This window comes from Capricornis sumatraensis, chromosome 1, assembly GCF_032405125.1.
Source record: "Capricornis sumatraensis isolate serow.1 chromosome 1, serow.2, whole genome shotgun sequence".
In the NCBI taxonomy this organism is placed as follows: domain Eukaryota; kingdom Metazoa; phylum Chordata; class Mammalia; order Artiodactyla; family Bovidae; genus Capricornis; species Capricornis sumatraensis.
The window spans coordinates 159,831,339-159,843,950 of NC_091069.1; the positions used below are offsets into that span (position 1 = coordinate 159,831,339).

The following is a 12,612-nucleotide window of genomic DNA, read 5'->3' on the forward strand; positions in this document are numbered from 1 at the left end:
AGACTCATGACTGAGCTCTTTTAAAAATAACCCCAAAGACTTTGATTACTTGGGGGTCAATAATATAGGATAGAAAAAACAAAACTGAAAAGGAGTGCAGTCAAATAGCTGTATTTTTAACCACCTTGATCCCTGCCTTCCTCATCTGCAAAATAATATTAAAATATGCTTGTCTCATGGTTGTTGGAAGAGATTTAATGAGACGGAAGATGTAAATAGACATAGCACAGTATTTGGCACTTAGAGTCAATCCAATAAATGCTAGTTCCCCCTTTCCTATTCCTTCTCCACTTTTATCACTTCCTCATCCTTGATCCAGTATTTACTATCCATGTTGCTTTTAGCAGTTAATCGTTCTAAGCTGACTGTTTTTAATACAATGGAAGCATAAATAAGATCAACTTTGCAGACTTGCTGTTCGATTGAATGAACCGTGCATACAAAGCACACAGCACAGCATCCACAGTGAGCATTCAGTGGCTACTGATTACTATTATTGTTTGATCATTATTAATCTTTTCAAAGTAAAATAACCTATTTCTAATAAGCATAGTTAGAATTCTCCTAGAATCTTAAAATACTAGACCTGAAGAGCCTTGGTTCCTGATAATCACGTATGCTGCTGCTGCTAAGTCACTTCAGTCGTGTCCAACTCTGTGCGACCCCACAGACGGCAGCCCACCAGGCTCCCCTGTCCCTGGGATTCTCCAGGCAAGAACACTGGAGTGGGTGACCATTTCCTTCTCCAATGCATGAAAGTGAAAAGTGAAAGTCAAGTCACTCAGTCGTCTCCGACTCTTGGCGACCCCATGGACTGCAGCCCACCAGGCTCGTCTGTCCATGGGATTTTCCAGGCAAGAGTACCGGAGTGGGGTGCCATTGCCTTCTCTGGATAATCGTGTATAGTGGCTCCCAATTCAAGATGGCACACCCCCCACCCAAGGGAAGGGGGCACTTTGGAACAGGATGGGCATTTCCACATCATCAGTGACTGAGACTGTTGCTGGCACTTAGCACCTGGGAACAGGAATGCAAAACCTCCTTCAATGTGTGGGACACTCTCATACATGAAGAATTATCTCCTTTAGATGCCAATCATTGTTCCACTGAGACCCACAGAAGAATTTAACCTCTTCATGGGGTGCTCAGAGAGATGGAATATTTGACCAAAGTCCCAGAGTTAGATAACATAAGAGCTAGAACTAAGTTTTGTATAAAGTGTTAACACTGCAAGAATTTTTGCCATCTTTTGCAATTGTCATCAACAGAGCATATACATCTCTATTCTTAGCAGTGACAATTGTCTCTATAAAGTCAGTAAAATTCCTAAGAAAAGAAAAGCCTTACAGTGTGCTTTCTTACTCTGTTTTCAGGAGATGGAGGAAAAGAGAGTGCTCAAGCAAGAAGGTGGGGAGGGGAGGGGGGCATGGAGGATGAGGGTTTTCTTTCTTTTAATGTTGAATAATAATATATTAGCTTGCTTCACTGATTCCATTATAGTAGAGGCTGGTGTGGTAACTCAGTCCCCGAGAACACAATATTAAAGAGACGAAGGTTTGATTTCAGTCCTCCTATGGGCTCATTAGTTTTACACTGAGCAAGTCCTTGTTCTATAATCATAGCATGTCATGCATGCATGTGGTGGTGAATGTCTTAAAAGGCAAGAAGCTGCCAGACATCTCCAGCCTCACTATGAAGAAATAGCTCAACTACTTGTCCCACTGAGCATGGCTTAACGTCAGCCAATATTTCATTTATTTTAACATTTATGGAGCACCTGCTGCTTGCAGGGCACTGTGCTAGATGCTGGGGTACTAAGATGAATTAGACACAGTCCATGGCCACAAGAGCTCAGGTCACCAGGGAGGACAAAAATGCAGGCAAATTGTTCCCATAGAGTTGATATTATGGTAGAGATAAACTTATTTAGTTATAGAGTAAGCTGAACTAGGAAATTGATTTTGATTAGTTGTTGAAATGTTTTAAATGACAGTCACACCAAATGCCTGTCTACCAACATATCAAAAGAAAGAGAGTTTATTGTTGTCAAAATAACTGTCTTCTGTCACAAAGTTGCATGTTTGTCTATCTCATTTTCAGATTTAGGATGTCTACAGAGCAAGACAGTCTAGGTGTCACCTGAATACTAGCTGGGTATCCTTTGGAATGTTACTGCTGTACCCTAACCCTTGGTTTCCTCAACTGGAAAAAACATAAGTATTCTTACCTTACCTACCTCTGAGTTTTGTTGTAGGAATGGAAGGAGATAATATGAATGCTTTTACATGTTATATGTGATCAAACCACTTTCTCTTTCCAGAAAGACTACACTTCTCAGCCCCACAGTAGCTATGGAGAGAATTTGACTAGTTTTCACCAATAGAATCTTACTAAAAGTGATATCACTCCTAGCCCCAGGCAGTTAAAGTGTGTGTACTTTCTTCACAAATAATTTTTTCCCCTGTGCAGCAACACTGGAGGCCATGCATTTCAGATGGCCTGAGGACAAAATTGAAGAAGGTGGTCTCATCTGTATCGGGCCTGGTGTGAGTAAGACATAAATGCCTATTTTATTGTCACTAGGATTTTAGTGTGCATGTTACTGTAGCAGGGCTTGTCTCATACTAGCACATTCCAGATGTCAATTATTATTTTGAAATACACTATCATATTTAGATGGTCTTACTAGTTGACTGTCCTGTGACTATTTACTGCACAGCCTCAGGATCAACACTTCTCAGAGCACTCATTATTCTAACATTAAAATATTCTCCTGGATACTGAACAAAACCTATATGACCTTCCATCTCTCACTTTGGTTCTCATTTTTCCCCCTCTTTGAATGCTAACTTCAGCATATGTGCTGAAACCCTTTCTTAATGAATGCATCTGATAGCCTAAAAAGTCAATATTCCAAATAGGTGATAGATTTCAATTTATCAATTTTATTCATGTCAGAAACTATATTTTTAAGAGCCTCTTAGCTAGACCACAAAGATATTTATTATAAAATGTAAAGGACTTCCCTGAATCTGAAGAGACTTGTTGCTTAAGGGGAAACTGTCAAAATGGTATCTTTCAGACTAGAAAGACTCTTAACACAAGAGCATTTACTGTGGTGTGCATCACAGATGGAAACAGAATACTGCTCACAGTAATTCTCTTTCACTTTTTTACAGAAGGCCTTGTTACAGACATCAGAAGTTGAAAAATACACAAATAAAACCTGTGTACAATTAGTACAAGAGGATAGAATCATAATACTCTGGAAGTGACTTACCTGTTCTACATTTTGACTTCTAGTAACATATTCATTACCAACTTTGATTCTAGGATGGATCAAGCCCTTCACCAGCTCAGAGGAGTTAATGCCCATGAGGAAAGCAGCCTTGCCAGCATCTGGTCAGAAGAAAGGAAGGAAAAGAAGAAGAGAAGGGGGGAGGGAGAGAAGGAGAGAGAAAATAGTAAGAGAAAAGAGGGAGGAGGAGAGAAGAAGGAAAACATTGTCAAACTTCAATCTCCACGTGAACCCAATAGACAGCCCAGAAGACGGAAAGATGGTGTGGTTAGAATGATGTAGCAGGGTAAATTGTAGTTCTGAAATAAATGCATGGACCCTAAATGATCCTAAAAGACTCTATTTCTTGTAAATGCAAATCAAAATCACAGTGAAATGCCACTACACACTCACTAGAATGGCTATAATCAAAAAGACATGAGTGTTTTGGTGAAGAAGTGGAAAAACTGAAAACTTCATACACTCCTAGAATGTAAAATGGTATAGCCACTGTAGGAAACTGTTTGGCAGCCACTCAGAAATTGAACATAGTTACTGCAGGATCCAACAATTCCACCCCGAGGTATACATCCAAGAGAAATAAAAACATATGTTCACACAAAATAGTTGTACACAAATGTTCCTAGCAGCATTACTCACAATGGTCAAAGAAAGGAAAAAACACAAATGTTCATCAACTGATAAATGGATAAACAAAATGCAGGATATTAATTCCACAGAACATTTTTTTAACTACAAAAAAGAATAAAGTATTGATGTATGCTGCAACATGATTGAGGGTTGAAAACATCATAGTAAGTGAAGAAGCCTGACACAAAGGCCATATATTATATGATTTTATTTATATGAACTGTCCAGAATAGGTAAATCTAGAGAGACAGAAAGTAGATTTGTAGTTGCCAGGGGCTAGGGGAAAAAGGAATGGAGAGTAACTACTTTTGTATACAAGATGTCTTTTTGGGAGTAATGACATGTTAGTCAAACCACCTTCTGAATATGCTTAAACTCACTGAACTGTATATTTTTAAAGAATAATTTTATAATATGAGAATTATAGCCCAATTAAAAAAAAAATCCATTTCTTGATATTGCCCCTCTTCTGAAAAGAATTGTTCATCTGAAGAGGATGAAAATCATATTTTCATTATTTGCCTATTTTCCCCTTCTACATATATATTTGTAGCTCCTTTCAATGGAACCAGAACTTGGACCATATATTTGGGTAATTCAAGACCTATCAACAGAAGCCAGGACACTTGCCCAGTATCTCTCACCTTTCCTCTCCTGTGAGTCTCTGCCCCACAGTGCCCTCTGCTGCCTAACAAGAAGACTTACAACCCGCATAATTATTCTTATATAGAATGGTATTTTCATTTTCTTAGGAAAGAAATGAAGAATGAGTGCTATCAGAAGGAAAAGTAAATAAGCATGTATCACGTCAGGTGTTAAAAAAATGACAATAACACGAAAGAATGCCACAGGCGAAAAGCTATAAACACATTTTAAACTGCGTGTTTTTTTTCGGTTATCAAACAAAAGGAATATTTTGCTCAGTTGAAACCTCTCTGCTGTCTCCCATTTTAAATGAATCCCGAGATATATATCTGATGTAGTCACTCCATAAAGTTAATGTCTTAGAATAGAAGGAAATGGAGTCTTTCCTTACTTCATTAAGAAGTACAAAATTTCCTGAGCAATGGCCACAAATAGAAAATAAATTAAAAACAAAACACAATTAAATAGCTATATGTCATCTATATTAACAATATCCATTTCCTTTTTGTGGGGCCTTTAAAGTTTTCACAAAGACTAGAAAAGCTTGAAATGTTTGATTTATTTGTTAACTAAAGGAAATAGCAACCCACTCCAGTATTCTTGTCTAGAGAATCCCATGGACAGAGGAGCCTGGTCAGCTACAGTCCATAGGGTCACAAAGAGTCAGACACAACTGAAGTGACTTAGTATGCAAAGTCAATATATATTATACATTCTAGAAATGTATCTACAAATTCTACATCTACTCCTAATCAGTGATAATGGCCTAGGAACTCCATTGCTATGAAATCTTTCAAAATGCAAAGACTGGGAAAATAAGTGGAAAAACCAAAAGTAGAGCAGACATTCTGATCCTATACTGAGTTATTCTTGTTAAGAGCACCAAGTTTGGAGACAAAAGCCTGATTATTTCAAGTTGAAAAGCCAAGGGGTAGGAATCAAAGACTTTTTGAGCCAAAGGAGAATTTAAAGAGCATCTAACCCAAAATGAAAATATTTCAAAGGAAGGGAGAAATGCAGTGTGCCTGATGAATCCGAGTGGAGCTGAACAGTAACCAATGATGTGAAAAATGAACAATTCCACAATATCCGTTCAGGAAAAATAGACAGGACTTCAGCTCTCTATGCTTTGGAAGCATTCAGATGGACAATGTAGGTAATAATAGTCTCAATTTCACACAATCTTTTTCCACTGTTAATGACAGTTCTTTGAGTCTATTTTTATCCATGAACAAAGGAAACCCAAATTCTCTTAAGGTAGTATCCCACCTTAAGCTCTAACAGAAATAGCCTTCAACATTGCAGAATTATTTCTTTCCCACTCCAGAGACATTCAATGATCTGCAGAAAGAGGAGTAGTGTGCCTTGGATTTATCCCAAAGGCGTACATTAAACATCACATTTATTCATCTTCTTTTTTTAACAGAAAATAACAGTTGTCATGTTCCCCTCCTCAAAATTACTTCCTTTGCATTAAAAGTTTATAGTGTTACAACCTAGATGGAAATAGTTTAAATTGGTGAAAAAACATCCTTCTAACATTCAGGAGATGCCATCATGAAGACAGCACTGCCTATAAACATATGTTGATTGTGTGACCTGATGTATTCCCAGAAGAAGCTTTATAAAAATCCCACCAAAATAAACATCATTTTCTAGGACCTGGTGGATAAAACCATGAATTTTAACCAGGTTGTATCATCGTACCTGGGAGAGGTTTAGCTAGAAGGGTTCTTGTCACTGGTATGGATCAGGATAGCCTGGAGAGTTCATAAAAGAACAAAGTACTTGCTCACTAGAGGAGGTTAGGGTTTATTTTTAGCATTTCACCAGGCGATTCTGATACACATGAGGGTATGAGGGTTGGAGAACAGTCCTCAACCTTGGCTGCACATTGGGGTCACCTGGCAAGTCATAACCACAAACCCTGATGCCTGCATCCACCCTCAGAGATTGATTTCTTTTGGTCTGGGTAAGACCTGAGCTTCAGGAATAGAAAAGCTCCCCCGGTGATTCTAATGTGCAGCCAAGTCTGAGAACTACTCTCTAGAGAATGGTATCCAGATTTGGTAAGTATAATTAGAAGATGGAGAGAATTCTGATGGCACCTGAAAACAGATAAGTAAGTAGAGAAAAACAAAGGGACAATTCTATCCCAGTACAGTCTGATGTATAAATAACAAGATATAAAGAGAGAAACAAAATTCAGTTTTGTCAGATTGCAATCTGGCTAATGTGAAAAAGGGTTTTGAAAATGACCTTCAATTCATCTTATATATAAGGTTATAATGTGGTTTCTGAGCTGTTCACCCTTTCTTAATTTATTGAACAGTTTCTGAGCACTTGCTATGTGCAAGGCCTGGTACCAAATGCTAGGGTGAGAGGACAGATAAACAAGACAAAAATCCTTGACAGCAAGGAGTTTATAATTCACGACAGTAAATAAAACAGACAAAAATAGCAAGTCAATAAAACAACTGTTATAAAGAGACAAATTATGAGTATCATCAAAGTTTGAAAGAGAGAGAAAGATCTCTTTTGGACTGCATGAACAGGGAAGATTTCAAGAAAGAAACAACATTTGGTCTGAGCCTTGAAGGATGAGGAGGGTTTTGATGGGCAAATATGGGAGAACAAGCATTTCTGAGACAGAGAACAACATGACTTAAAGGCCCAGAGGCGGGCAGTGCAGTGATGGTCAAAGATGGCAGACTGGACCAAGAAGTTAGAAAGCGAGATAAACAGAAGAGCAGGTCACTTGTGGCCACAGGAGACATCTGATACTTCTGGAAGGTATTATTTAAATAATGGGGCTATATTAAAGGGGCGTTTGGCAGAGAAATGGCAAATTAGAACAGCAAATTAATCAGCATGGCGAATTAATGGCAAACTAATCAGAAAGATTAATTTTGTGGAAGTGTGCAAAGCAGACCAGAGGGAGGCAATTACAGAAAGTGAACCTACTGTGGGACAGGGGAGTGCAAGGGGCTGAAAAGTCTAAACTAGTAACAAGAAAGAGCAAAAGACTGAGAAACACGATGAAGATGTTTCTAGTCTGAGAAGTAGAGAGAAGGACAGTACTGAGGATATGAATAGAAGAGTCAACAGCGAGACATCACTTGAAGAAGATGATACACTGCGTTTTCGCCATGCAGAGTTTAGAGTAGCAGGAGAACATGCAGTAGAAAGTTAGAAATGTGGGACTTGAACTCAAGAAAGAGGTAAAGCTAAGAATGTCCCCTTTGGTTTGGGGCCCTTCCTCTTTTCACTCTCTTCTCCATCTGTCCAACTCCTTCAACTATTTTGTAAATGATTAACTGGAAGAAAATTACCAAGGCTTAATATATTAAGAGCCCTTAGAAATCAATAAGAAAAAAATCTGTGCCTCAATTTTAAAAATGGGCTAATGATGGAAACAAAAATTTTAAAAAGAAACAATATAAATAGTTGATAACCTATACAAATGTTAGCTTTATTAATACATAAAAATAAAATAAAACCTGGCTAATTGACAAGTGGAAAACAACTGCTGATATTGATGAGTATAGTGAGAAAGTCACTCAACTAAAAAAAAAAAACACAAAGGATATGTCCTATGATATTAACTGACTGTTCCTGAGTAGGTAGGATTCATTTAACAAATAATTAATTACTACTATGGTAAATGCTACTATAATACAGAGCCAGACACTGTCTTAATGCCTGGAAATACAGCAGCGCACACCAAATTAGACCCCTGCTCTTTTGGAGCTCCCGTCTGATGGAGATTGGGGAGTAAGACAGCCAATAAAGAGCAGCTATTATGAGTGACACAAACAAAAATATTCAGAGTAAGGAGATAGAGAATGATAAGAAGGAGGTAAGGGTCGTCAGGGAAGAGCTTTCTGATAAGGTGACAGCCAAGATGGCACCTTGACAAAGTGAGGGAGTGAGCCATGAGGATACCTAGGAAGAGTTCCAGAGAGAAGGAGGAGTTGGTGAAAAAGTCCTGCAACAGGATTGCTCGAATACTCCCGGAAGAGCCAAGAGATCAGTGGACTGAGTGAGAGGAGTGAGAGACTGGGGAAAGGGTAGGTGACGGCTCTGCCCCTGATTCCACGGAGGTGGGTGCGTCCACACCAAGCAGTTCTGTGACACCAGATGGAAGTCCTACAGTTCAGCACAATTCTGACACCAACTACCCGAGACAGCATCAGAGTCCACAGGTTGAGTGCAGTCCTATTAATACAAGACTGCTTCCTCCACTTCAAAAGCCAAATGAAAGTCCAGGTTGTTGCTTAGGCTGTTGACCAACCAGCTATAGTTTGGAGGTTCCAACGACACCCTATTTGGGTTCAGTTAATTTGCTAGATTTAATTTTCAAGGGATTAGATCTGATAGACAGAGTGCCTGAAGAACTATGGACAGAGGTTTGTGGCGTTGTATAGGAGGCAGGGATCAAGACCATCCCCAAAAGAAGAAATGCAAAAAGGCAAAATGATTGTGTGAGGAGGCCTTAAGAATAGCTATGAAAAGAAGAGAAGCGAAAGCCAGAGAAGGAAAGGAAAGATATACCCATTTGAATGCAGAGTTCCAGAGAATAGCAAGGAGAGATAAGAAAGCCTTCCTCAGGGATCAGCGCAAAGAAATGAAGGAAGACAACAGAATGGGAAAGACTAGAGATCTCTTCAAGAAAATTAGAGATATCAGGGGAACATTTCATGCAAAGATGGGCACAATAAAGGACAGAAATGGTAGGGATCTAACAGAAGCAGAAGATATTAGGAAGAGGTGGCAAGAATACACAGAAGAACTATACTAAAAAGATCTTCACAACCCACATAATCACGATGGTGTGATCACTCACCTAGAGCCAGACATCCTGGAATGTGAAGTCAAGTGGGCCTTAGAAAGCATCACTATGAACAAAACCAGTGGAGGCGATGGCATTCCAGTTGAGCTATTTCAATCCTAAAAGATAATGCTGTGAAAGTGCTGCACTTAGTATGCCAGCAAATTTGGAAAACTCAGCAGTGGCCACAGGACTGGAAAAGGTCAGTCTTTATTCCAATCCCAAAAGAAGGCAATGCCAAAGAATGCTCAAACTACTGTGCAGTTGCACTCATCTCACACACTAGTAAAGTAATGCTCAAAATTCTCCAAGCCAGGCTTCAACAGTATGTGAACAGTGAAATTCCAGATGTTCAAGCTGGTTTTAGAAAAGGCAGAGGAACCAGAAATCAAATTGCCAACATCCGTTGGACCATCGAAAAAGCAAGAGAGTTCCAGAAAAACATCTACTTCTGCTTTATTGACTATGCCAAAGCCTTTGACTGTGTGTATCACAACAAACTGTGGAAAATTCTTAAAGAGATGGGAATACCAGACCACCTGACCTGCCTCCTGAGAAATCTGTATGCAAGTCAAGAAGCCATAGTTAGAACTGGACATGGAAAAACAGACTGGTTCCAAATAGGGAAAGGAGTATGTCAAGACTGTATATTGTCACCTTGCTTATTTAACATATGTAGCATGCATTATGAGAAATGCTGGACTGGATGAAGCACAAGCTGGAGTCAAGATTGCCGGGAGAAATAACAACAACCTCAGATATGCAAATAACACCACCCTTCTGGCAGAAAGTAGAAGAACTAAAGAGCCTCTTGATGAAAGTGAAAGAGGAGAGTGAAAAAGTTTGCTTAAAACTCAACATTCAGAAAATTAAGATCACGGCATCACTTCATGGCAAATAGATGGGGAAACAGTGGAAACAGTGACAGAATTTCCAAAATCATTGCAGATGGTGACTACAGCCATGAAAGTAAACGAGGCTTACTCCTTGGAAGAAAAGTTATGACCAACCTAGAGAGCATATTAAAAAGCAGAGATATTACTTTGCCAACAAAGGCCCACCTGGTCAAGCTACGGTTTTTGCAGTAATCGTGTATGGTTGTGAGAGTTGGACTATAAAGAAAGCTGAGTGCCAAAGAATTGATGCTTTTGAACTGTGGTGTTGGAGAAGACTCTTCAGAGTCCCCTGGACTGTAAGGAGATCCAACCAGTCCATCCTAAAGGAGATCAGTCCTAGGTGTTCATTGGAAGGACTCATGCTGAAGCTGAAACTCCAATACTTTGGCCACCTGATGAGAAGAACGACTCATTTGAAAAGACCCTGATGCTGAGAAAGATGGAAGGCAGGAGGAGAAGGGGACAACAGAGGATGAAATTTTTGGATGGCATCACCGACTCAATGGACATGAGTTTGAGTAACCTCTGGAACTTGGTGATGGATACGGAGGCTTGGCGTGTTGTGGTCCATGGGGTTGCAAAGAATCGGACATGACTGAACTGAACTGAATTTGCTAGAGGCTCACAGAACTCAGAAAAACACTTTATATACTAAATCAATTATTTATTATAAAAGAATATAATTGAATAATAGCTAAATAGGGGAGATGCCTAGAGAAAGTTATGGGGAAAGGGTGCAGAGCCTCCACACCCTCTCCAAGGATGCCAATCTTGCCAAATTTCCCCAAGTTCAGCCACCCAAAAGCTCTCTGAACACTATGCTTTTAAGATTTCATGGAGGCTTCATTACATAGGCATTGACCACTGGTGATTGAACCTCATCTCTAGCCCCTCTCCTCTGTCCTGACAGAGATGGGACTGAAAGTTCCAACTCTCTAATCACATGGTTAGTTCTTGTGGTGACCAGACCCCAATAGGCACAGTCCAAAAGTCACCTTGTTAACATAAAATGCACCTTTATTGATCTCATAACTCAGAAAATTCCAAATTAAGAGCTCTGTGCCATAAACTAGGACAAAGACCAAAGATAAATTTCATATTATCGGTCACAATAGGGAGATGGGATTAGAGAGAGATTTGGAGAGATATCAGAGAAGACAAGGAGGCTAAACTGAGGATTCGGAGCTTATTTGAGTGAGATGGGAGCCATTTGTGAGAGGAGGGGATATGGGATGGCTTATACTGTGAAAGGGTCATTGCTGGCTGCTCTGTGTGCAGTAATGGGGTGAGGGTGGAGGCAGGGAGATCAGGAAGGAGGCTCTCTGGATTGTCTGGTAAGAAACGGAGGCTTAGGCTAGGTGGTGGGAGTGAACATGATAGCCGTGGATGGCCGCGAGTTTTACGCACGTTTAAAGGTAGAGACAATGAAAAAGAGAGGAGTTCAGGATGACTCTAAGCTACCCATGATTTGAGTCAGGGCAACTGCGAGAGTCCAGGTGACATTTAGTATGAAGACTGAGAAATGAAGAGCTGGTAGCAGGGGCAGGAAGAGGTGGAGAATTCGGTTCTATACAAGTTGAGTTTGAGATAATCAGCTAAAAAATGAGCAGAGAAAAGTGTCAAGAGTTGAGACCAGCAATTCCGGAGCAGTTAGAAGTAAGGAAGATGAGGATACACCAGCAAAAAAGCTGAGAAGCAACCACCGGGGAGATAGGATGAGATGACTTGCTTCATTTGCTTATCTTTATTTTCTGCTTAATAATTATATCCTGCTTTTGTAATAAAAATAATTTTTAAAACTTTGTTTCAAAGCATGGAAAAAGCAAAAAAACAACAACAATGACAAAAATAACAAAAAAAGGCAACAAGAGACCATGGAAGTATATATTAATATGTTGATACCATGTATATATTGCACTAACAATTGACACAACTGAGTGACTGAGCAACGAGAGTGACAGAGTACATTCTCTCACTGTATTCTCCTCTGAGCCCCAGGCTCCTCTTCTCTAAGGGGACCTTTTGCCCACCCTATCAACAAAAACCTTCAATTCCTATTATTCTTTATTCTTTTATTCTGCCTTTTCATTCTGATTTCATGCATGTATTTGTCCGTTTATGTGTATATTGTCTATCTCCCACACTAGACAGTCAAGACAGAGATGATATGTTGTTCACAGGTATATCTCTAGCATCAGGTATAATCCCTGCACAGACTGGCCTCAAAACTATTTGTGAAACAATAGAAAAACAAACAACCCAATGCAAAAACAGGCAAAGGAATTGAATAGATAGTTCTCCAAAGAAGATAT

The 12,612-nt window shown here is 39.5% G+C and overlaps 1 protein-coding gene across 1 annotated transcript in view; it reads right to left on the reverse strand.

Moving 5' to 3' along the window:
- MYH15 (myosin heavy chain 15) overlaps positions 1-12,612 on the reverse strand; it is a 157,057-nt gene that overhangs the window by 109,532 nt on the left and 34,913 nt on the right. The window contains exon 12 of the mRNA XM_068968346.1: positions 3,281-3,399. Within this exon, the coding sequence (XP_068824447.1) occupies positions 3,281-3,399 (119 nt within the window). The remainder of the gene's footprint in view (positions 1-3,280; positions 3,400-12,612) is intronic.